The following is a 27,790-nucleotide window of genomic DNA, read 5'->3' on the forward strand; positions in this document are numbered from 1 at the left end:
TTATTAAATTTCGGATCGCCAAGGCCGGTAACTTTGACATTAAGGGAATAATTTATTCAATTTTTTTTTAAATTGTAACTAGGCAAAATTGGGTTATTTTTTAGGGAAAAACTAATATAAACTGTTATTTTATTCAATAATTCTACTGCGTAATACTGAGTAAGCGTAACTAGTATATAAAAATCATTTTAATGATAAAAAACAAACATTATTGCTACAAACAAAAAGTTTACTCCTTAAATTTCTGAAAACAACTGTGATTGTGTTTTGCCACCAGTATATGGGCAGGTCAGTCTACAAATTCGCGAAGCTTGACCATTCTCTATACTTTTGATAACTCAATCTTTATAATTTAATATTGATCACCGAATTTTCGAAATCAAAACTGCAAAATCCAAAGGTAACCTTATTCACGCTAATAGCGAGCATGACATACGGTACTTGATCATAATATGTTTAAATGAGAGCATTGGCACACTAATTCGTAATGTTCTTACAAAAGTGAAGACGGTAACTAAAATAGACTAATTTGACACTAACGACTTTGCGTGACGTCACGTCTTATCTCGCGTCTTTCGGGGATTTCAAGAAAATCTATTTTTAGAAGAAAAACCGGTGAATATACTCTGAAAATCTATTTTTAGGGGAAAAAACAGTGAATTTACTCTGATATTGACCTGTTATATTTTTACAAAAAAGTGCTTGTTAGCCAATCAGGGAAAGGCATTTCAAAGCTTTTTAAAGATTATATAATAAAACTAATTGTTGCATTATGGAAATCTCAGTCTGAAACGTTTCGATTGACTTAGTGTATAACAGAAAAGATGATATGCGATTTGTAAATACAAAAAAAAACAGCAAGGACTTTAATAAAGAAGTATTAATTCTTGAAACGTCAGATAAATTGATAGACTTTGTGAAATAAATAGTAACACATGAACTGTTTCAAGAGTGGTTTTTATGATGAATATTAAAAGCATACGAGCACACGAATGGTATTAATAAATGAGCCGCGTCATGACAAACCAGCATAATGCTTTTGTGACCAGAATGGATCCAGATCTACCTGCGCATTCGCGCTGTCTGATCAGGATCCAGGTTGTTCCCTATCAGTTTTTTTTTACTTGTAAGACGATTTTAAGCGAACAGCACGGATCCTGATCAGACTGCGTGGATGCCAAGCTGGTCTGGATCCATGCTGGTTGCAAACGCATTATGTTGGTTTTGTCATGGCAAGGCTCAAATGCTTTGTGAGCAAATTGTCAATATTTTTTCATTATGTATCGCTTCAATTTTCTGTGAGAAAAAATGCCACTTTTCAGACTATAGGGTCATCTTTAAATCTGGAAAGTTTAATCAAATTACAAACGATTGGAATAAGTAGCTGTGAGGACCAAGTAGCTTGAAGTCAGCAAAATAATCACCCGACCAAGACTGTTCCCAGAAATATATATCACAAACTAATTTTACTTCCTGTAGCTTTATTTTAAGTATCACAAATCTTTATGCCATAAATCAACAACATTAAAATCAATATTAAAATTTATCATGGAACAACAGACATTTCATTTCCGGGGAATCATGACAAAAAGATCTTATCTTTTTACCTCGGATTTTCAAAAAAAGCTGAAAATCTGAAAACCTTATAAACTGTTTTAAAATTTAAATGTGAGTAAAAATTTCCCCAAACTCCCCCAAAAATTTTTATTTTAAATGTTTAATAGCCGTCATCACCATCCCCCCTTTTCCTACCCAAAATTTTTTCAATAAGTATTTTCTTTATATATTGGACAGGCACTGTTGAAAGTATCTGAGGAATGGCTTGCCACTCATATCCTTCTATGTCCAGTTTTAGTAAATCTATATACTTCTAAAATAAAAATGAAATCATATTTCATGTGAGCTAGTGAAGTTAAAATATGGTTTATTTTGTTAACCAGATTAACCCATTTAAATATGAAATTTATAAAATGTAATTATGAGTTTGTAGCACGTAAAAAACAGAATAATGTTTTAATGTTTAAAACGACTTAAACGTAATGAATAATGTTTGTGTTATTACTTAAATTTTGTCCCCTTCCTCAATAATAATGATAAAAAATTGATTTAATTAAAAATGTTTTCATTTTGATAACAAAACATCATAAATTATTTTCATAAATTCAGCTATAATCTAACAAACTCACTAATAAAATGATGTTTATACCAAAGTTTATTAAGAATAGTTAGATATGATATATATCCGTTTAAATTTAAATGTTGATATGAAATATTTAATTACATGTAGTCTATTACATAAAATTTAGGCAATAACTAGACATTTGTAAATATTTGTTTCATTAATTTATTCAAACAAATAATTGAGCCGCGTCATGACAAAACCAACGTAATGCGTTTGCGACCAGCATGGATCCAGCCCAGCCTGCGCATCTGCGCAGTCTGATCAGGATCCATGTTGTTCGCTATCAGTTTCTCTATTTGTAATAGAGTTTGTAAGCGAACAGCATGGATCCTGATCAGACTGCGCGGATGCTCAGGTTGGTCTGGATCCATGCTGGTCGCAAACCCATTATGTTGGTTTTGTCATGACGCGGCTCTTATAGTTAATTGATATTTTGATTTATGGTGTTTGAGAAAAATAACAAACAAACTAAAGATTTAAAATTGTAACAAAAACCATGTCATTTTGCATCGATATGCAATAATTTATATAATAGAAAAAATATTTAAGCAGCACGCCTCATCGTTTGTGGTTCATTTTCGAAGACGTTAAAAACCATTTAGATGTTTAAAAGTGTACATTTTAAGTTATCTAAGCTAGCCATTGGCACTATTTTTTAATAAAAATTACATAGATTATGTAAACATATACCAAAATATTTTCTCTAACAAAACCGAGTAAATATTTTGGCGATTAAAATATTAATTTTGGTAATATTCTCCTCGGTACATATATATTTTTACCTGGAGTTTAAATATTTGTAATCTTTTAGAATATATATATAATGTTTTTCATAAAAATAAACATGATTTATAGAAAAATAAACCGTTATTTTCGAGGCGGATGGGGGAGAAGTAAGATTTATATTGTAAGGTGTAGGCGTGCCGCTTTCAACATTTCAAACTGCACACCTCCAGATGAGCCAAAATATTTCAAGAAAATCAATGTTAAGAAAAATGTACTAAAATTATAAGAAAAGTAAAAACATTCAAGATCCAAATTAAATTGTACTTGTTGTGTGCGGTTTAAGACAGGTTTTGCAGTATTTTATTACCATATTTCTACTGCGTTGCAAAAAAACAGTAAGGGCTGGTTTTGCACATGTTGACTACTTTTTAGTAATTTTCTTGGATTGTAAGTGCCGATTGCAATATATTAATTATTTTATTTGTTTACCTCACAATATTTTACTTTTAAATTCATTTCAAAAAGTTTCATAAAAAATTAACATGAATCTTGGGGCGTGCTGCTTTAAATCAAATGAGCCGCGCCATGACAAAACCAACGTACTGCGTTTGCGACCAGCATGGATCAAGACCAGCCTGCGCATCCGCGCAGTCTGGTCAGGATCCATGCTGTTCGTTTACAAACCCTATAACAAGTAGAGAAACTGATAGCGAACAGCATGGATCCTGATCAGACTGCGCGGATGCGCAGGCTAGTCTGGATCTATTCTGGTCGCAAACCCATTATGTTGGTTTTGTCATGGCGCGGCTTTAATATACAAAACAAGAACGTACAGAAGTATGGTTCAATTTTCTTCTCAATGATGACAGAGAACTCATTGGCCAGCCAAGGTAATTCTTATAGTCTGCATCAGATAATCCGATCAGATGAAAGTTGATTCCCTCCGGGATATGATGATCACCTATTGGTTGACTTAAATGCATATAAATTCGACTGACAACATGCATTGTGTTCACTCACAGTGGATATAAGAGTCTACTTTCTGGAGATTTTTTTTTCAGAAACGATTAAGGTAAGATAAAGAAAAACAGAATCCCTAAAGAAAGCCTGACAAAATTAAACATGTTGCTCGCTCGGTTTGATTGAGCCTGTTCATGGACGGTACTGGAAAGTGCATCTTACCGCCCAGACCCTCTAGCACCAGCTTGAATAGAATTCAACATTTTTGAATTTAGAAACATCCGCAGATGTGTTTTAAAACGGCCCGTTTAAATCTCCCAAAAATTTAAATGTACAGGTATTTTGAAATAGGGAGGGTTTTTGGGTACCCTCTGTGGCATTTAACAACAACATTCCCTGAAATTGCCAATTTTGGGTTGGGTTTAAATCGTTTATATAAAATTGAGAAGTTTTTTTCCAAACATCCCGTACGAACCCCCCAGCCTTGCTTTGGTTGGGACTTTTTGTTTTAAAAACTTTAAAGTGAAAAAAAAACAATTAATACCCAAAAAAATTACAAAACCCAAAAGTTTTTGGACATTTTACCCGCTGTCACAAAAGGATTTCAGCCGGGTTGTTTTTAAAGTAAAAAAACCCTTTTTGGGACAAGGTTGCAATAAATAGTTCAAGGGTTTTTTTCCAACTATTAAAAAGACAAATAAAAAACGTCCGAAAAAAAAACGCGAATTAAAATAAAATATAAAATTCAATTTACTATAAGCTTGAACAAATAAAAACATTTTCCCTTGATATAGTAATCATTTTTAAGAATCGACTGACCTCATTTTTTCACTCGTGTAAAACAAGCCTAGAGTTAAAATGAATATGAAATATCGCCCAACTACATGACTTCTGCTTATTAATATATATATTGTTGACTAAATTAAAGTTAAAATTTATAAGAAAAATGTTGGCTTATTATATCTTTATCTGAATCAGTAATAAATTATTGATTTAATGCTTACCTTGGGTCAAAGGTGTGAGTTTCACATCCGAAATTTTTAATGATGTCATTTTCGAATCCAAAAACAAACTTCGATCTAGAAAGTACATAATCGGACATCACTCGAATGGTCAAAAAGACATAATCAATTTACAAATAACAATAATTATTAAATGACACAAAGAATGACATCATAAACATTTTTTAGATCATAACATCTTTAACATTATCCTGCCGGAAATGCATGTACATGATGTAAATAGTCTTTGCTGCAAGCAAAGAGACAATCCAACGTGCACATCTATACAGTCTGACAAATCATCTCAGTGTTTTAATTTGATAATAAAATCCATAAAACTTGATTTGAACGTTTCTAATTTAAAGCAACGCGGGACAAAGCCATTAAAAATAGAGAAAGTTAGGTGTTTAAGATCTATTATAATAAAAATTAATATTAAAAATATAGATTGTCTAGTTAGATACAGAGTTTAGTCGCGCTATTGAGAAAATATTCTTACTAAACTTTATTGTGTTTAAAAAGTTTAATCAAATTAAGTTATTCCATTCGACATTTTTCAAACTAAGTATGTTAATGGATTTTGTTCGCATTTCATTTATTTTATATAATGTGGCCAGAACATCTCTATTTATAAGGGACCTAAATTGAATTGACAAAAAATTGTTTCGCAGATTTGTATGACAATAAATATTTGTATTTCAACTTTCAAAACTGATAGTTTTTTTAACGTTACTTAGAATCGTAAATTAAAAGTTTTTCTTTCATTCTTTCTTGGCTTCATGATATCAAGACTTGCAAAATGTTTTTATCGAAATGAATTCTTAATTGATACTAACCCAAATGAATAGACAAAACACGGCTTCTCAAAGAATTTCCCATTAATACTAACGAAAATGAAAAGAGTAAACGCGACTTCTCAAAGAATGTTTTTTATACTAACTAAAATGAATAGAGTAAACGCGACTTCTCAAAGATTTCCTTATTGATACTAATCCAAACGAATAGAGTAAACACGGCTTTACAAATAATTCTTAATAAATACTAAACCAATAGAAAAGAATAAACACGGTTTCTCAAAGAATTCCTGTTTGATACTGACCCAAACGAATAGAGTAAACACAGCTTCTCAAAAAATTATTTATTGATACTTACCAAAATGAATAGAGTAAACGCAGCTTCTCAAAGAATTCTTTTTTATACTAACTCAAATGAATAGAATAAACACGACTTCTCAAAGAAAAAGAATTATTTATTGATACTTACCCAAATGAATAGAGTAAACAAGACTTATTTAAGAATTATTTATTGATACTTACCCAAATGAATAGAGTTAACGCGACTTCTTAAATATCTCCTAATTGATACTAACCCAAATGAATAGAATAAACACGGCTTCTCAAAGAACTCCTTATTAATACTAACCCGAATGAATAGAGTAAACGCGACATCTCAAAGAATTATTTTTTTATACTAACTCAAATGAATAGAATAAACACGGCTTCTCAAAGAATTATTCATTGAATCTTACTCAAATGAATAGAGTAAACACGACTTATCAAAGAATTATTTATTGATACTTACCCAAATGAATTGAGTAAACGCGACTTCTCAAATATTTCCTTATTGATACTAGCCCAAATGAATAGAATAAACACGGCTTCTCAAAGAATTCTTTATAAATACTAACCTAAATGAATAGAGTAAACGCAATTTCTCAAAGATTTACTTATTGATACTAACTCAAATGAATAGAGTTAACGCGACTTCTCAAAGATTTCCTTATTGATACTAACTCAAATGAATAGAGTAAACGCGATATCTCAAAGAATTTCTTTTTTTTGATACTAACTACTTAAATGAATAGAGTAAACGCGACTTCTCAAAGAATTCTTTATTAATACTTACCCAAGTGAATAGAGTAATCGCGACTTCTCAAAGATTTCTTTATTGATACTAGCTCAAATGAATAGAGTAAATGCGACTTCTCAAAAATTTCCTTATTGATACTAACTCAAATGAATAGAGTAAACGCGACATCTCAAAGATTTCCTTATTGATACTAACTCAAATGAATAGAGTAAACGCGACTTCTCAAAGATTTCCTTATTGATACTAACTCAAATGAATATAGTAAACGCGACTTCTCAAAGATTTCCTTATTGATACTTACTCAAATGAATAGAATAAACACGGCTTCTCAAACAATTATTTATTGATACTAACTCAAATGAATAGAGTAAACGCGACTTCTCAAAGATTTCCTTATTGATACTAACTCAAATGAATAGAGAAAACGCGACTTCTCAAAGATTTCCTTATTGATACTAACCCAAATGAATAGAGTAAACGCGACTTCTCAAAGATTTCCTTATTGATACTAACCCAAACGAATAGAGTAAACACGGCTTTACAAAGAATTCTTAATAAATACTAACCCAAAAGAAAAGAATGAACACAGTTTCTCAAAGAATTCCTTATTGACACTAACCCAAATGAATAGAGTAAACACAGCTTCTCAATGAATTCCTTATAAATTCTAACCCAAATGAATAGAGTAAACGCGACTTCTCAAAGATTTCCTTATTGATTCTAACCCAAATGAATAGAGTAAACTCGACTTCTCAAAGAATTATCTATTGATACGAACTCAAATTAATAGAGGAAACGCGACTTCTCAAAGAATTATCTATTGATACTTATTCAAATGTATAGAGTAAACGCGACTTCTCAAAGAATTATCTATTGATACTAACTCAAATGAATAGAGTAAACGCGACTTCTCAAAGAATTCTTTTTTGATACTAACTTAAATGAATATAGTAAACACGGCTTCTCAAAGAATTATTTATTGATACTTGCCCAAATGAATATAGTAAACACGGCTTCTCAAAGAATTATTTATTGATACTTGCCCAAATGAATATAGTAAACACGGCTTCTCAAAGAATTATTTATTGATACTTGCCCAAATGAATATAGTAAACACGGCTTCTCATAGAATTATCTATTGATACTTACCCAAATGAATAGAGTAAACGCGACTTCTCAAAGAATTATCTATTGATACTAACTCAGATGAAGAGAGTAAACGCGACTTCTCAAAGAATTATCTATTGATACTAACTCAAATGAATATAGTAAACGCGACTTCTCAAAGAATTATCTATTGGTACTTACTCAAATGAATAGAGTAAACGCCACTTCTCAAAGATTTCCTTGTTGATACTTACTCAAATGAATAGAGTAAACGCGACTTCTCAAAGATTTCCTTATTGATACTTACCCAAATGAATAGAGTAAACACGGCTTTTCAACGAATTCCTTTTTAATACTAACCCAAATGAATAGAGTAAACACGGCTTCTCAAAGAATTCTTTATTACTACTAACACAAATGAATAGAGTAAACGCGACTTCTCAACGATTTCCTTATTGATACAAAGTCAAATGAATAGAGTAAACGCGACTTCTCAAAGATTTCCTCATTGATACTAACTCAAATGAATAGAGTAAACGCGACATCTCAAAGAATTCTTTTTTTTTTGATACTTACTAATTAAATGAATAGAGTAAACGCGACATCTCAAATAATTATTGATTCTTACCCAAATTAATAGAATAAACACAGCTTCTCAAAGAATTATCTATTGATACTAACCCAAATGAATAGAGTAAACACGGCTTGTGAGGTCTGTAAACACTATCAATACAAACGTCATAGCCGGAATCATCGGCTCCTCCGAATCGTTGTTTTTTACGGCATCTCGAATCAATTCTTTTCACATATCTGCACATATATTTTTCTTATCTTCACACATATTTTCATATAACATATCTGCACATGTATTTTCAAAAATCTGCACATTTATTTTCAAATAAATCAAGGGAAGGAGAGAATACACATCAAACATCAGGATTGTTTGTAATTGGTTTATTCTAGGATCTACCGGTTTCGGTCTTTCAAAGTTTAAACAAAATGGTATACGGTTTATAATGTTTGAAATAAAGATGGTTGTTATATAAAATGCATCATATGTCCTAGTCTGTTTCCATGCCTACTATTCTGCGATAACGTAGTAACAGGGGCAGGTAATCCAGACTACACATGTCATTGACGCCATTTTGTGGGTCATCACTCATATGTGTCATTAAGGGGGCAGGGGACATATTCGAATAATGGCCCCGGTCAAATTTTTTAATAACTCAGACATGGTGTTTTGAAGGTACTGATAACTTCTGATATTCCTTGTCATTGTAATTCTTTCTTGTTTGTGTGTAGGAAATGAGATATATTTTTGGGTTTTTACCCGAAACTAAGCATTTTGGTAGCTTTGTATGTATTTCTGACTCTCCGAATGGAGGTGAAAAAGTTAAAAATCAAGCTTTGACAGTTGGCGCCAAACAAGTAAGAAATTTCAGATAAATTTTGTGAAAAATCTAAGCGTATGACAGACACTTTATTTGTCATTTCTGAAAATGCCATAGCTTGCACTGCGTGTTACTGATATTTTTAAAGGAATCGGGCGGATTCTGGAGTATGCTGCACCTTCATGAAGATTGCCCATATTGGTATATTTTTGGTGTGATTTTGGCTGGGTGGGGGTAAATATAAATTGCTGTCAGTCATTTTTTGAAGGAGCAATGCATGCAAACTATTATTTTCTTCAATGTATGTCATATATCATTGAATAATGCTGTGCAACTGGTTATCTGCCTGTGAAACAGATTTTGAAATATTTGGAATTGTGTTTCTGGTCACACTGAAATACAAAATTTTTCATTTTTAGGTCCCCTGCCCCCATACTTAGGATAATTATCATTAAACCATCTTACAATTCTATCAGTTCTATGTAGGTAGATAAAATCTTTTTAATATTGGTAGTTTAATACGTTTTTACTCTTCTTACTCTCTTCAACAATGACAATGTGATTAGAGCACATGATTGTTTATTTTTTAACTATTATCATTTCTTTTTTTATGTCATCTTTTTTTGTCAATTACTTAGTTTATAATTCTAGAATGATTAATGACCCGCAAAATGATACGCCATTGTGAATATTTGATATTGCGAACCAAATCTCATAAAAGACAAAAGTACTGAGATAAAGTGAGTATTTTTTTTCTATAGAATAAGTCAAGATTTAAAAACTTGACAAAAGTACAGAATAAATCAAATACAAAACAAATAAGAATATTATATAAAAAACTAACCTCAAATAATCTCTATAAATAGTTTTAGGTGCTGCTTTGTCGACCTTCTCCTGCTATAAATAGAAAAAAAAAGTATTTAAAGATCATTCTTGTTTTGTAGCATTATGATTACAAATGTAAACGAGTATTATTATCTTATGAAAAACTTTTTAAAATCACTTTTGGTTTAAATTGGACTTCAAAACGCATATGCAAAAAAATGGCTTGAAAAATGGTTCGTTATAGCCGAGAATTTGTTATAAGCGAGTACGTATTAAGCGATGTGATTTAATATAAAATAAAGAAGGAATCGGCCGGGGATGTCAGATTTAGTTCGCTATTAACGATAATTTGTTATAAGCGAGTTCGTTATAAGTGGAATCGACTGTATATAAAACAACAATTACTTTTTATCATGCTGGAACGGTGATTTATATTTGACACCATTGTAGAACCAGGCCATGTTGCCCGCCATATTTGACACGATTCTAGAGCTAACAGCTTGTGTGCCATATTTGACACCATTCAAGCGCTAGGCCAACTGGCCCGCCATATTTGACACCATTCTAGAGCTCGTCCAGCTTGTGTGCTATATTTGACACCATTCTAGAGCGCGATATTTGACACCATTCTAGAGATAGGTCAGCTTGTGTGCTGTATTTGACACTATTCTAGAGCTCGTCCAGTTTGTGTGCTATATTTGACACCATTCTAGAGCTAGGCCAGTTGCACTTCATTTTTTACACGATTATAGAGCTAGGCCAGCTTGCGCGCCATATTTGACACCATTCTAGAGATAGGTCAGCTTGTGTGCTATATTTGACTCCATTCTAGAGCTAGGCCAGTTGCACGTCATTTTTGACACCATTCTAGAGCTAGGCCAGCTTGTGCGCCATATTTGACATCATTCTAGAGCTTGGTCAGCTGGTGCGCCAACTTCTTCTCTGGAGTAACTATGACACTCATAAAATTTAGTTGTTCGCACCCTGGTGTGCTTTTCGCGTATAAAATATCTTTTGTTGAATAGTCAAAAAGTGAACATCCGTTTACAACGGAAGTAATTGCAATGTAAATAATTATGTGTCAAACTGGAACATGCAGACGATTTAAGCATGCAACAAAGGATTATTTAACAATTTCAATCAGTGAAACGTTACAGATATGGTGGGCAGACATAGGATATCATCGTTATTTTGTCAAAAACCATGCTAAGAATATTCTGGAAACAGAAGGATCAGATTTCACAGATCATAACCGTGTAAATGGGTTAGTGTTTTGTTTTCTAAATAAAACCTAGCTTATTGTATGTTTATGATTTGTAGATATCATCACTTGCTTAAAGAATAAAAGAAAAAGAAAACTTCTCAAGTAGGCCTCAAGTACACTTAAAACTCAAAAGGTAAGGACAGTTTAGTTATTGTTACTCTTGGTTTATTTTTGTTACAGTTAGATTTAGTTGACAATTTCAGATTAACACAATATTTTTGTTCGGGGTAATAAAATAAATAACACATGGGTTTGTGAGTAACAGTAAAAATATCATCCCTCGTAAAAATACTGTTACCCTCGGCTACGCCTCGGGTAACAGTATTTTCCTCGGGATGATATTTTTACTGTTACCCACAAACCTATGTGTTATTTATATACTGTAAGTCGCTCAAGTATTGCAATCCTTTAACTTTTTTGATTGAATAGGAATTTAATTGGCTTTTTCTACGGTTTTTAACAGCTAAACTTTATATTTATGTTCACAATATTTTTGTAAGAGTTTCGTTGTTGATTACAAAAGATTTTCTATGAAATACTTGTTTGACTATTTGAAACAAATGAACTTCCCTTTGACATTATTTCGTGGACATTATTACGTTAACATGAACATAAGGCTATTTGAAGCAACCTTTAGGGAATCGAGGTTGATATCTATCCTTTATGTTTATTTCCTCGTGTTTTGGGTTAAAATGCCGAATTTGCAACATTACACACTGGTTTGTATTAGTTGTAACATATCTAATAATTCTAAATAATTGTGGTCCATAAACCCGGGGTATACGGGTGAGTATACAGTAGCTCCTTAGTTCCTATACATATGTATCTACATCCAATAAATCTACTTATACATTGTTTATTGCGTATTGATCTGTATGATACGAGTTTTGTATGCATTATTTATTGTATATTAAAACTGCACTGTACTGTACAACACTATAAATCACTGCACTACACTGCACTGCACTGTGCTATGCTGTACCGTACTGCACTGCGCTGTGATGTAATGCCTTGTACTGTACTGTACTGTACTGCGCTGTGATGTACTGCACTGCACTAAACGGTACTGTACTGCACTGTACCACACTGTACTGTATTGTACTGTACTGTACTGCGCTGTACTGTACTGGGCTGTACTGTATTGCACTGTACTGTACTACACTGTGCTGCATTGTACTGTACTGTACTCTACTGTACTGTACTGCCCTGCGCTGTACTGTACTGTACTGTACTGCCCTGCCCTGCGCTGTACTGCACTGTACTGCAATTTGCTGCCCTGTACTGTACTGTACTCTACTGCACTGCGCTGTACTGTACTGCACTGCAGTGCGCTGCCTTGTACTGTACTGTACTCTACTGTACTGCGATGTACTGTACTGTACTGTACTGTGCTGCATTGTACCGTACTGTTAAAAAAATCTAAAATACCATAAGGAAGAAAAACCACATAAATAACAATGCCTATAACAAATTCAAAATAATACAACCATAGTTGACAACTAAAATGTTTTCAATATATGTATATATATTATGTTTATAAACATTTTCTGTTAATACATGTACATCCTTTTTATGTCTCGTTTTATGTTTTTATGTTTATATATTACGTGTTTATTTTTTGTGATTATATCTCTCGATTATACACACAAATCGCGTTTATATCTCGTGTTTATAATATCGTGTTTTTATCTCGAGTTTATATCACTGGTATTTGTAGCATCCTGTTAATATGTGTATATTAACAATTTTATATCTCGTGTTAGTTACTCTCGTGTTTACATAAATCATGTCTATATCTCGTGTTTGTATTATTTTTTATTGTTTTGGTTATAGCTCGTGATTGTATTACCTGATTTTCCACTTGTTTTACATTCTCTGTTTATATCTATAAAAAAAAACCTCCGAGGTTTTTTTTTTGTTTTTTTTTTTTGCATCAACAGAAAATGGAAGACTTATCTCAAGAAAAATAGTTCCAGTCCTGTCATGTCGAAATACTCTCAGTAAAGTCCCTTTAATATTTTAATATTTGCTTAAAGGAAAAAAACAAAAGCTTTAAAAAATCAACATATCAAAATATAAAATGCACACACGTACCTGAAACTTTGAAACATATCCTTGTATTCCAACTTTAAAGTGAGTGAACAAAATAACCACAAAAACACAAGTAACTAAGCCAAATATTGGAAATAATCTTAGCTTACTCATTTTTAATAATTGTTATCATAAATAATAGACACAAGTTATCAATATTCGCTTTCAAAAAGTTTATAAATCATTACAGTTAAAAAAATAAACTTTTTTAAGCTTAACAGTGATCGCGATGTCCAATTGACCGTAAAACCAGTTTTTAAGCTACATGCCTGCGCATGTGTAAATAAAACTTTATTAAATGTATACATATGAAGAATTAAAGAAATTTATGAATATTCACATTTATTAAAGTAACGCTGCTTGCTTTATACTAAATCAGTTTTAATATGATCATTTCACAATGTTATTCACCCTGTTTACAATGGAGGAAGAATAGTTTTTGAACATTTTGAATCGTTACAGATTATGTCTATGAATAATTAATTTTCAAGCTAGCGTCCCAATGTATTTGTGCACTTTTCAGTAATTTGATAACTAGATTCTTGCATAAAAACTTCACATGCAGGTATATACATGTATAATCGCTGAAGAAAACATGCATTAACGAATAAAATAACGCGAGCAAGCGTTGTTGCTTTCGCGTTTTTTTTAACGCGTGACTCAGGGCGCCATGTAAAATCAGCTTACTACAATAATGGCCCCGGTAGTTACATTATCAAAATATATTGACAAAATGGTTTCTTTGTATGATAAACGGAAAATGACCCGCGAAAATACCGAATAATACGTATACTTTAATGTAAGAAAAATGGTAAAGCACCTTTCTTCGTGTATTGACATCTGGCCCCATGTTCACTAAAAAAAGATCAGGATCAGGATCAAGTGATCCTTATTTCATTTTCATTGTTTTTTGCTACTAAAATTAATCGTGTTTTGCTAGTCTAAGAATTAAATGGTTAATATACAAAATGTTAAAAATTGCTGATTTGCAAACAAACCAAACTATTTTGGGATAAAATCAACAAATAACAAAACAAATACAAAAAAATCGGATCAAAGTATGGATCAATTTTAGAATCAGGATCAATATTTGGATCAATTGTAAAATGCCCGTATCTTGCAAAATAACGGTTAATAAATTTATTCTAACATTTCACAGACAAGCTATTGTCTAGTTTTATCAAATTAATATTCGATATTTAATCTATGGGAATAAACAATGAGAATATTAGAGATTTTAAATTTCATCCTGATCTATATCCTGATCCTTAAATCTTTGATAACACGGGGCCTTCAGAAACCCTCGGACGTTTTTATCACCTCACCCTACGGGATCAGGCTTTGCAAGTCTTCGTTTTCTTTGGATAACGAAGATAGTACATAGGCTATATAATGATGACTAAATTTGCGTCAGTAATTACATGGTGGCAGGCTGCTTTAACAGAAACGTTAAATATGAACTCTTTCATATCTCTTCATTCAGTTGTCATCTTTATAAAGCTTAAATATGCATACAACTCTACAGGCTTTCCTTTTCAAAACATGCTGTTCAGGTTCTATGTTATGATATTGCTCAAAATGCAAGGTATCAAATTTTTGTATTCAAACCCATCGAGCCGTAATAGAGTAATCACATTCAAATTTACAATTCATGCATCTAAGTTCTTAAAATGAGACCAAACATTAACTTTCAAATACTGATTTACAAAATATGGTTTGCATACGAATTTGAAAAAGAATATATATATATGGGAAGAGTTTTCGTGGGAATTAACTTAATTTTGCTGACCGCCATGAGAATAAAGTGTTTATACATGTACAGAACACAAAACTACAAATAAATGAAAAGAAAAAATGCGCTTAATTCTGCTTTAAAAGGCAACATGCGCAATTCAAGTTAAAATTGGAAATAATTAAGGGACACCCCATTAAGTCGTATCGTCCGTCGTGTGCATGGACATTTTTTTAAATTTTGATAGTGATTTTATACTATTGCCAATATCAGTTGAATTAGCAATATTTTACAAAAGAGCGGCTATTATATTGATTATTGACCAATGATTTATAATATAAATAATATTATACAACGTAAAAACGACCTAAATTATAAAAAGATAGCACATTTCTATTAAGAATTAAACGTTACCGATATATGAGCCGCGTCATGACAAAACCAACATAATGGGTTTGCGACCAGCATGGATCCAGACCAGCCTGCGCATCCGTGCAGTCTGATCAGGATCCATGCTGTTCGCTTACCAACTCTATTACAAGTAGAGAAACTGATAGCGAACAGCATGGATCCTGATCAGACTGCGCGGATGCGCAGGCTGGTCTGGATCCATGCTGGTCGCAAACCAATTATGTTGGTTTTGTCGTGACGCGGCTCATATTATGATCGATGTTCATATTTTCCGTTGGTTACTAGAACTATTGATTAATTTTCACAATAAAATATAGAAATTAAACAAAACAGCAGCAAAATGAAAAATTGCAAAGTTGAAGGCAAATAACCGATGCTAGGTGTTGTATGGCAGCTGAAGGTTTGGTGTTGTGTGGCAGTTGAAGGCAAAAAACCGACGTTAGGTGTTGTGTGGCAGATGCAAATTTGGTGTTGTATGGCAGTTGAAGGTTTGTGTTGTGTGGCAGTTGAAGGCAAATAATCGATGCTAGCTGTTGTATGGCAGCTGAAGGTTTGTGTTGTGTGGCAGTTGAAGGTTTGTGTTGTATGGCAGTTGAAGGTTTGTGTTGTATGGCAGCTGAAGGTTTGGTGTTGTGTGGCAGTTGAAGGCAAATAACCGATGCTAGGTGTTGTATGGCAGCTGAAGGTTTGGTGTTGTGTGGCAGTTGAAAGCAAATAACCGATGTTAGGTATTGTATGGTAGCTGAAGGTTTGGTGTTGTGTGGCAGTTGAAGGCAAATAACCGATGTAATATGTTGTGTGGCAGCTGCAGGTTTGGTGTTCTGTGGCAGTTGAAGGCAAAAAAAACGAAGTTAGGTTTTGTGCCGCAGCGGCAGGTTTGGTGTTGTGTGGCAGTTGAAGGCTTATAACCGATGTAGGGTGTTGTTTTGGCAGTTTGAAGGGCAAATAACCGAACTGGGTTAGGCTTTGTATGGTAGTGAAAGGTTCCGTATTTGTTGTGTGGTATTTTGAAGGCAAAACCCCGAAGTTAGGTGTTGTGTGGCAGCTGCAGGATTGGTGTTCTGTGGCAGTTGAAGGCAAAAAAACGAAGTTAGGTTTTGTGCGGCAGCGGCAGGTTTGGTGTTGTGTTGCAGTTGAATGCAAATAACCGATTTATGGTGTTGTGTGGCAGCTGCAGGTTTGGTGTTGTGTGACATTTGAAGGCTTATAACCGATGTTAGATGTTGTGTGGCAGCTGCAGTTTTGATGTTCTGTGGCAGTTGAAGGCACAAAACCGATGTAAGGTGTTGAATTGCAGCTGAAGGTTAGGTGTTGTGTGACAGTTGAAGGCTTATAACCGACGTAAGGTGTTGTGTGGCAGATGCAAGGTTGGTGTTGTGTGGCAATTTAAGGCAAATAACCGATGTTAGGTGTTGGTAGTGTCAAGCGCCAGGCTTTGGTTTTGTGTTGGCAGTTGAAGGCAAAATTACCGATGTTTAGGTTTGATTGTGTCAAGGCTAAAAGGCAAACTGTCAAATTTAATTGTTGTTTCGGCCCAGCTGAAGGCAAAACAGTCCACTTTAGGTGTTTTTGGTTGCATCTGAAGGAAACCAGCCGATGTTATATTGTTGTGGTTTTGCAGCTGGAGGCAAACGGCCAGCCGATGTTATGTGTTATGTATCTACCAGGTGAAGGCAAACAGTCAATATAATGTGCTGTATGGCAGCTGAAAGCAAACAGCCAATCCTAGTTGTTGTGTTGCAGCTGAAAGCAAACAGCCCATGTTATGTGTTGTGTTGCAGCTGAAGGCAAACAGTCGATGTTATGTGTTATGTACCAGCTGAAGGCAAAGAGTCAATATAATATAATGTACTGTATGGCAGCTGAAAGCAAACAGCCAATCCTAGTTGTTGTGTGGCAGCTGAAGGCAAACAGCCTATGTAAGGTATTGTGTTACAACTGAAGGAAAACAGTCAATGTAAGGGATTGTGCGGCAGCTAAATACAACCGATGTCAAGTTTTGTGTGGCAGCTGAAGGCAAACAGCTATTGTTAAATGTTGTGTGGTATCTGATGACAAATAATCAATGTTAGGTGTTATGTAACCGATGGAAAGTGTTTTGTGACAGCAGAAGACAAACCGTCGATGTTAGCAGTTTTGTGGCAGCTGAAGGAAAGCAGTCACTGTGTTGTATGGAGCTGATGATAAAAAGTAAATGTTAGGTGTTATGTGGCAGCTAAGGACAACCAATGTTAGGTATTTTGTGACAGCTAAAGGCAAACAGCCGATGTTAGGTAGTGTGTGACTGTTTAAGGCAAACAGCCGATATTAGGTGTTTTGTGACTGTTAAAGGCAAACAGTCGATGTAAGGTGTTGTGTTGCAACTGAATGCAAAAGTCAATATTATGTGTTGTGTGGCAGCTGGCAGCAAACAATCGGCAGATACAGATTAATGTTTCCAGATGATGATTTTTTATGTCTTTTGATGTCTGTTTTGTTTATGCCATATGGCGTCTTTACAGCTTTAGTTGCGGATGAAAACAATAGACAAGTTAAATGACTAATAGTATTTTTCTATTTATTTCTTTCTTTTATTTCTTACTTGATTTTTTCTATTCTATTTTATTTATTTATTTTTATTGTTTTAATTGTATTTTTAATCCGATTTCTTTGCCTTAACGTAATATACAGCCATTTATTTCCAGGGTTGGAAATAATAAATATTGAAATTTTATACAAGGAACGACTTAATCGAGCATGTAAAATACACGTTTAGCGATTAAAGATTTAGTAAGGAATACTTCAAAAGATGAAGTTCACTGCAGCCTGTCAAAACAAAAACGACATGAAATAAATGATGAAACATTGTTGCAATTAATTTCATGTATTTTTTCCTCTCCAGTTCTTCATTTTGATGGGAAGATCATATATCATAAGCAAAACTTGCTCACTGCACAATAGTATCATTTTCTAATTCAAAATGTCAAACACATTTTGAAATTGCATCCGACGGACACAAATATTGCTTAATTCTACGATTTTTTGCCCGGTTTTTAGCAAAAATGGAAATTAGACACCGCTTTTACATTAGTGGATGATATTCCTATAGTGACTATCAAATCGTTTCTAGAATGCAATTATCGTATTCTTTTTCATTTCAACAATTTAGTTACCATTACTAAAGGTTGTTCGTGTTGTTTTTTTTATGCGCTAATGTTTTCCTGGAAGTTCCTGTCATACGATCATCTAAGTCCTCTTTTTAAATCATCCATACATAAAACCATATAAAACAGTTCAATTACATAATTTTTGCAAGATAAAAGTTGTTTGTGTACGACCATTTGCATCTGATTAACAAGTAACTGTAAGAGTAACATAGTAAAAGGGAGACATTTATTGTACACAAGAAAGCGACATGTTATCGGACACAAAGAACGGAACCGTATTATTATAGTGCTAAAATGTATTTTTCGGAGGAGTACAAAATGTCTTTTATTGCACCTATATTCATATTTTGTATCATTATATCCGGGACAATAGGGAATCTTCTTTCCCTGCTTGTATGGAGTGTTGGTCAACGTTGTTCGAAAACGAGTGGAGCTGTACTGTTCAAGTTGCTGTCAACAATAGATTTGATTATACTTGTAATAAATGGAACAGAATATACGCTTAGAACTGGTTTTGAAATTTTCATTCAGGATTATAACGACGTTATTTGTCGATTGTTTTTCTTCGTGGATGACATTATGCCACAACTATCTGCTTGGATAGCAGTCCTTTTGACCGTGGAAAGAATGATAAACATTTGTTTCCCTTTAAAATTCTACAATTCTAACACAAGAAAGCGATCGTATGTCGCGTTAGTTATAATTATGGCCGCGTCATTTTGTCTGAACATATTATCACTTATAGCACCAGCTTTGGTGCATATTGCAGACGATTATGATTATATCATACTTGAGCAGAATGAAACTTTTGTGTTCTGTGACTTCGCGTATGAATACAAAGATATTCATTATACAGTTAGTACTATATCTTTTGTTGTGTTTACGTTTCTATTACCATTTACTTTGATTGTTTCATGCAATGTATTCACTCTGATGACATTACATAACAAGAAAGAAGAATTTCCATCAAATAAGACTCGTCAACAATCTGTTTTAAACTTGACAAAGATTGTTATATTCGTTGGCGCACTTCATTGTTTATCAACTATGCCCCGAGGTATACACTGGTTTTTGTTACGTATTGGCACATACATACCAAACCAATACGACTGGCCATTAGAAGATGTTGCTAATGTTTGTTACTTCCTGAACAGCGGGTTTAACTATGTGTTCTATTGCGTGTTCGGGAATCAATTCCGGGTGGATCTACAGGAACTAGTTTGTCTATGCTTTCGAAAAAGACAATTAACCACGACAGAAAAGAAAGAAACAAAGAGCTGAACTTATATTTATTGATTTAGACAAAGGCAAGTTTCCTTGACTGAATAGAAAAAAAACAAATAGCTGAACGTTGGTTCTTTTATCTTAAAAACGCAAGTTACCTTGACGGAAAAGAAAGAAACAAAAATCTGAACGTTGGTTTATTGATTTTGAAATTGACAAGTATATTAACTCCAAAAGGAACGAAACAAAGAGCTGAACGTGGATTCATTGATTTGGAAAAAGCATTTTACCTTGACCGAAGAAAAGAAGCAAAAAGCTGAACGGTGACTTATTGATTTGGAAAAACATATTACCTTGACCAAAGCGAAAGAAACAAAAGCTGAACGATGATTTATTTATTTGTAAAAAGGCATATTACCTTGAACAAAAAGTTGAACGATGATCTATTGATTTGTAAAAAGGCAAGTTACCTTGGCCGAAAGAAACAAAAGGCTGAACGATGATTTATTTATTTGGAAACAGACAAGTTACCTTGACAGAAAAGAAAGAAACAAAAAGCTGAACGTTGATTTATTGATTTCGAAAAAAAGCAAGTTATCTCGACCGAGAAGAAACAAAAGCTGAACGTTTATTTATAGATTTGGAAAAAGGCAACTTAAATTGACAGAAAAGAAACAAAAGCTCAACGATGATTTATTGATTTGGAAAAAGAAAAAGTTACCTTGACAGAAAAGAAGGAAACTTAACCATCAACGTGTATGATGAGTGTAACGAAATTATTTACTCTTTTTTTATTTTGCTTTGAGTTAAAAACCTAAGCTTCTGATCGAGTAAAATATTTCAGTATTGAGACACGGGCAGTCTGTATCATCTGAAATATGTATTAATTAATCAACTAGAATTTCAAGGTCCGATTCGAAATACAAATAATTCAATTATGCGTGTTTTACAATTTCGCGATAAAATCAATTTCTTACGGTACAATGATATTGTTGTCGTTGTTGTAGGTTTTTAAAAGTGTTTTTTTTTTGTTTTTGCTTTTCCTTTTTTCTACATTATAAAAATATATATGTGGTAATTTATAGCTATAACCATTTGCTATTGCTTTTGTGGTGTTCTTTTCTTTCTTTCGTTTTGAGGGGGGTTAGTGATTGGGTAGGGAGGGGGTAATGGGGTCAAGAGAAATATTATATTCACTTCGCACCCGTTTAAATCCGTCATGAAAAATGACCATTCGGTCAATTTTCTTCGATTGTTTGGTTTCATAATTTTTAAAGAAACCAACTATTACAGAAGATTTAACTTTTAATTTGACGAAACAATCTTGAAAATGTCAAAGATATATCTTTTCATATACATATATAGAGGATATTGAATGAGTGTAAGTTCAATACTGAATTTATTGCACGAGTTGAATAAAATTATATTATGCGAGCCTCTGGCGAGCATAATATTATTTTATTCAACGAGTGCAATAAATTCAGTAATGAACTTACACGAATTTAATATTCTATTTATCACATACTCAAAATAAAGACCGTTTAAAGTGAAATAAGAGTCATTTCCGTTAACGCGCCTACAGTAGAACGCTAACATTTAGCGCGTCTTTACACTATGTTTGTATAACGCTAATGACGTCACGTCAAAATATATGCACGGCCGTGCAATACCATATTTACGGAGTCGCAAAATCGGCACGGGTGTGTGATAAATCAAAGTTTTGCTAAATACATGTATATATTTGTTAAAAGTCTATTGGAATGTTAAATGTGTCATTTGAAATTTTTTAGCATCGCCGTCATATAGGCACTAATTGCAAAGAAAATATACTGCTTGTTTACGGAATTGTTTATCTCCATTGACGATCACAATTATGACTTAGATGGACAAAGGGAGATAATTCATATCAATTTGATGTAATTTTCAATTTCATTTGATGTGTTTTCGTTATATTAGGCGTTATATTTGTCGTTATTATTGCTATGCTGTTTTTGTAACAGTTGATTTTGTTTATGCTGCTGCTGCTGCTGCTGCTGCTGCTGCTGTATTTAACAAAACAAAAAACGTGTTGTAAGAAACATTTTTCATCAATTACAAAGAAATGTGTAAATCCTTAGTAATAAAATTTGTCATTTCGAATGCACGAGAACATAAAGACAATATTCGGTTGCGAGAACGGTGAGGAACATGAAGCTTGTGATTATGATTGTGATGATTACAATATTGACGCCGACGACGCCGACGACGATGATGATGTCGATGGTGATGAACGTTTTTCTTATTTTGTCAGCTATACAAGCTATATGGCAATATTTTAATAACATCCGAGTGATTTCGTTTTAATAATGGACACAAAATTATTATAATGTATTCGTTGCCAATTTTGTTATCTTGTGTAACATTTGTTAAAAACTTGAGTGATACGGTCACGTCCCATTCGTTTAATTCTCCTATCATTTCCGGTGTGTTACATATTCACGGTATGGGAAAGATACCAGATATAAAGTTGTGTTTTGAGTGTAAACAAATGGAAGAAAATTACCAGAGGTAAGAAGAAATCTGTTTACATCAAAAGAAATCAATTAAATGAAAACGAGGTCAAAATAGTGTAATATGAGTTGAGAAAAAGAATTTCTGGTAATTGTCTCCGATTTTTTTTTCTGAAAACTCGATTATATCCTGTGTGCGGTCAACTTCCGTTATATCTGATATGTGACATATATGACTCACCAAAGCATTTAATGACTTTATCACAGTCACTGAATAACAAACGAATATGTAAAAAATATAATATATTTATTGCACTGATCGTTTATTATTTAAACGTGTAATAAGTAACACTGATGTAATTTAGACAACATACTAATTAAAGGAATGATTAGACATACCGTTGCTAGGTGACAATATCCCAATATCCTTGGCAATCCTATTTTATATCCAATTCTATTTCAACATATTTATACTGAACTCTTATATTTTAAGACCTCAAAACAAATGTAGTAAATGTTTCTCATGCGTTTTTCTTGCGGACACCTAGAAAATAAAATTGCTCCCACACAAAAATTACTTGTAAAAACTAACATTTGTGTCATTTGCAATTCAATGCCGGTTAAAGAAAATTATTGACACCAACATACGCTTATATTAGAGAATACAAAATATTGTGTGTCAATCCCTTAGGTCACAGATTTCATGAAGGCCTTTGTGTGTTTGTTGTCATTTTTATCTCCCAACAGCCCATCCATGGTCCTGTCATCGTAATATGAAAATAACAAGCTTCAACAACTTAATATTGTTAGAACAAAGAAAACGAATCTGAGTAAGTGCCAAAAATTATAAGATTGGAACTGTAATGTTTAGTTCCCGTCATAACTAACTTGGAAAGTAGATATTCCTCAGTACTGCATTGGAAGTGCGGTTAGTTCGAAGTTTGTTCCTTTCTCTTGCAGCTGGACCTAATTCTCTATTGACAGTATTAAAAATTTCAAAACATGTTAAAAAATTATGTAAACATATTAAAACAAACTTAAAAACCAAATTGATAGACTTAAACATTTTTGAAGTAGAGGTAATAAAGCTGTGTGGAGAAAATCGAGTTTGTTAAAAAAATATGATAAACAACATCAACAAGGAAAGGCGGCGTTCAATGAACGCAACCCCCATACGACCCAGCAACAAGAGCCAGCGCCACGGGTCCAAGGCGGACCCCAAACAAAAACAGGAGAGGGAACAAGACAGAGCACAGACAGATTAATCACTAAATGATAAATAATTTGTAACTGATTAGGAATTCAAAGAAAACAAATAAATGATTGAATAATAGGCCCACAAAGTCAAAGGGCACAGGGGAAGGGGACAGGAGACCGGGGGAAGGGGGCGGGTTAATCAAAGAAATAAAAACTAGGGGTAAAGGGGGAAGATACTTACCGTAGACGAGAAAACAACAAGGGACACAAGCAAAAGTGTCACCAAAACAGTATGAAACAACATAGACATACATCTGAGGAACACAGAGGGGCGCCGCCTTGGAACGGTCAGCAACATAATAATGACTGCTGGGGACGTTGAACCGGTTAATGGTGCACCAAAACTCGCTCTTAACCCCACCATGTTCCTTTTAAACGAGACAGTGTAAATATAATGAATCCCCGCCAAGTGAAATTCTAACAGTTATTATGGTTACAAAAGGTTAAATAAGTAAAACACCAAAATAATCATGTAGAAACATATAAAAGTAAACTCAATGACCATAATAAAAGTACTCAATGTCCTAAAGGAAGACAGAGCAACAAGAAAATCACCTACAAGGGCCCGACGAAGCAAGGCAGAAGACGAACATTAAGACAATTCAGTCCCAAACGACTTTAAGAACTGTCCATCACAGAGTCTTCCATATGGTCCGCCAGATGTAATTAAGAGAGGAAAGCGTAGTGTCCAACTGTAAAAGGGCTGAACACTAAGCATGCAGTATGTCTTAAAATAGTAGGGTCATAACCTCTTTTAAAACGTTTAATGATTTTAGTAAAAACAGCAGAAAAATTACCATGACCCAAAATCTTACGAAGTTTGTAAATCACATCGCCATAAAAGCCAGGCTGGCTAATCCCTTGTCATAGAAGAGTTTTTAAATCACTATTGAATTTAGAAATTAAATCAAAATTACGATTGTAAAATTAAGTAAAATATTTAAACCTGCACAGTATAACCATTGTATACAGATCATGATTTTCACTAAATGATAAATAATTTGTAACTGATTAGGAATTCAAAGAAAACAAATAAATGATTGGATAATAGGCCTACAAAGTCAAAGGGCACAGGGGAAGGGGACAGGAGACCGGGGGAAGCGGGGTGGTTAATCAAAGAAATAAAAACTAGAGGTAAAGGGGGAAGATACTTACCGTAGAAGAGAAAACAACAAGGGACACAAGCAAAAGTGTCACCAAAACAGTATGAAACAACATAGACATATATCTGAGGAACACAGAGGGGCGCCGCCTTGGAACGGTCAGCAACATAATAATGACTGCTGGGGACGTTGAACCGGTTAATGGTGCACCAAAACTCGCTCTTAACCCCACCATGTTCCTTTTAAACGAGACAGTGTAAATAAAATGAATCCCCGCCAAGTGAAATTCTAACAGTTATTATGGTTACAAAAGGTTAAATAAGTGAAACACCAAAATGATCATGTAGAAACATATAAAAGTAAACTCAATGACCATAATAAAAGTTATCAATGTCCTAAAGGAAGACAGAGCAACAAGAAAATCACCTACAAGGGCCCGACGAAGCAAGGCAGAAGACGAACATTAAGACAATTCAGTCCCAAACGACTTTAAGAACTGTCCATCATAGATTCTTCCACTTGGTCCGCCAGTTGAATTAAGAGAGGAAAGCGTAGTGTCCAACTGTAAAAGGGTTGAACACTAAGCATGCAGTATGTCTTAAAATAGTAGGGTCATAACCTCTTTTAAAACGTTTAATGATTTTAGTAAAAACAGCAGAAAAATTACCATGACCCAAAATCTTACGAAGTTTGTAAATCACATCGCCATAAAAGCCAGGCTGGCTAATCCCTTGTCATAGAAGAGTTTTTAATCACTATTGAATTTAGAAATTAAATCAAAATTACGATTGTAAAATTTAGTAAAATATTTAAACCTGCACAGGATAACCATTATATACAGATCATGATTTTCGCTCAACTATCCTAAATAATTTATATTTCATTGAAGATCATATTCAAAATTTAAAAATTAATAACAAATCTGTTAAAAATTTCTGAAAATCTAATGATTATTAAAAACTACATCAAAATTCAAGAAACTTCTTCAAACTACAAAGAAACAGATAAAAATAACAGAAAAAAACCTTCCGAAACCTTTTGAAGCCATAACAACAAAACTGAAACCCCATTGGAAATAATTATCGCAATTACTTTAAAATCCCGTTTAAATCATCATAATGTTGCAAATTTACAATAAACACTGTATATGATTTATTCGAAAGCAGCTTGAAACAAATGTAGACCTGATTAAAGATATATATTGCTTAAAACTGATTTATTTATCTTGTTTAAGATCACAGAACATTCTTAAAAGCATATTTTGAATCACTAAAATCCTTTTAAAAATGGAAACTTGTTTGAAATAAACCTACAAGAAAACTGGTTTAATATTACCGAAAATCTGTTTAAAATTGCTGAAAACGTATTGTAAAATACTATTAAGTAGATAACATGTTTGAAATCATCCTGCTCTACAAGAAAATATGTTTAAAATTACAAACCCCCTAATTCTTACAAATTTACTTCAAATAGCGGAGATCCTGTTTGAAATTAGTAAACACAGACAGAAAACCTGTTTGAAATTAACTGTTTACCGGAAAAACGGTTGACATTTTTTAAAAGTTTTTTTTTTTAATTGCTGAAAACCTAATGAAAATATCTAACAAAACCAGTCTGAAATTAGCCAACCCTGCATGAAATTACCAAACCTGTAGAAACTTTTAAAAACCTTCTTAAAATTGGTGAAAATCTGTTGAAAATATGTAGCAACTAAGAGAGTTTTTATCACAAACATATGACTCCGGAAACGATAGGGTTCAACTTTACTCGGTGCAAAGAGTAACAAGTGGTTTAGATCTGAAGATTAAATTCTGTTTTACACGGTGTAGGAGGAGATTGAAAGTTAAAAATTGGATTCTACTTTACTCTATGCAGAGAGGAACAAGTGGTTGAAAGTTGATGACTGAGTTCTACTTAACTCGGTGAAGAGAGAGACAAGTCGCATAAAGTTGAAAATGGAGTTCTTCTTAACTCAGTGAAAAGAGATAAGAATGATTGAAAGTTGAAGACTGAGTTCTACTTTACTCGATGCAGATGGAAATTTAAAGTTGAGTTCTACTTTACTCGATGCAGAGACGGACAAGTGGTTGAAAGCTGAAAGAAGAATACCACTTTACCCATTAATCAGTGCAGAAGGGGACAACTCGTCGGAGTCAAGGATTGGCTTCTACTTTACACGATGTAGGGAGAAACATGTGGCTTAAAGTTGAGTTCAACTTTACTCGATGAGAGAGTGATCAGTGGTTGAAAGTTGAAGAATCAGTTATAATTTGAAAGATGTAGTTGAAAGTTGAAGATTTGGTTCTCCTTTGCTCGGTGCAGATTTAATTTTTTTCGGACTTTATTTTTTCGATTTCCTGCTTTAACGTTTATCGACAGACGTAAATTTCTGGGTATGGAGACAAAAATATATCGAAATTGTGTACAAAAGAAAATCCTTATCCGAGCATTACAAATATAAAAGTATCATTAAGTTATACTACAAAAGACGAAGTTCACTTCACTTTGGTATAACACGACCGACATAATGTATATGCTAAACCAATGACGCAATGAAATTCTTGCAACTTTTCTTCTTCGGTCTTTCATTCTGCTTTGTGTGTACCATACTCAATATTAGATATGCTACCTGAATATATGTATCATTTTCTAATAAAAAATGTCAAACAAATTTTATATAGTATTAAATATTATATAAGTCAACCTCTTTGCCCGGTTACTAGCAAAAATGGATATGACTAACATTACGTTTGGAGAATGCAATTATTGGTTTCCAATTCTAAACCTGATCTTGTCCTTTGGTATGCGTTCATGTTTTATTGGAAGTTATTCACGTGATCATCTGAGTCGCATAAATTGCTTTGTTTATGCTGAGTAGATATATTAATCTTGATTAATCTTTATTAAAATCTAATCAATCATAACAACATATAAAAACATTTGTTTAAACTGGAAGGGGGCATTTATTGTTCATAAGAAAGCGTGAACATAAGCATGAACAAGTTATCGGAC

At 33.3% G+C, this 27,790-nt stretch overlaps 1 protein-coding gene across 1 annotated transcript; it reads right to left on the bottom strand.

The window, feature by feature from the left end:
• Positions 1 to 1,717: 1,717 nt before the first annotated feature.
• Positions 1,718 to 13,732, bottom strand: LOC132719392 (uncharacterized). Its single transcript, XM_060703152.1, has 6 exons — positions 13,420 to 13,732; positions 10,081 to 10,133; positions 8,527 to 8,655; positions 4,873 to 4,947; positions 3,742 to 3,880; positions 1,718 to 1,870 (listed from the first exon to the last, which is right to left on the bottom strand). The coding sequence occupies exons 1-6, from the start codon at positions 13,528 to 13,530 to the stop codon at positions 1,718 to 1,720; spliced, it is 660 nt and encodes a 219-aa protein (XP_060559135.1). The 5' UTR covers positions 13,531 to 13,732.
• Between the last annotated feature and the right edge of the window lie 14,058 nt (positions 13,733 to 27,790).

This window comes from Ruditapes philippinarum, unplaced genomic scaffold (genome assembly GCF_026571515.1).
Source record: "Ruditapes philippinarum isolate M1 unplaced genomic scaffold, ASM2657151v2 ctg14434_1_1_1_1, whole genome shotgun sequence".
In the NCBI taxonomy this organism is placed as follows: domain Eukaryota; kingdom Metazoa; phylum Mollusca; class Bivalvia; order Venerida; family Veneridae; genus Ruditapes; species Ruditapes philippinarum.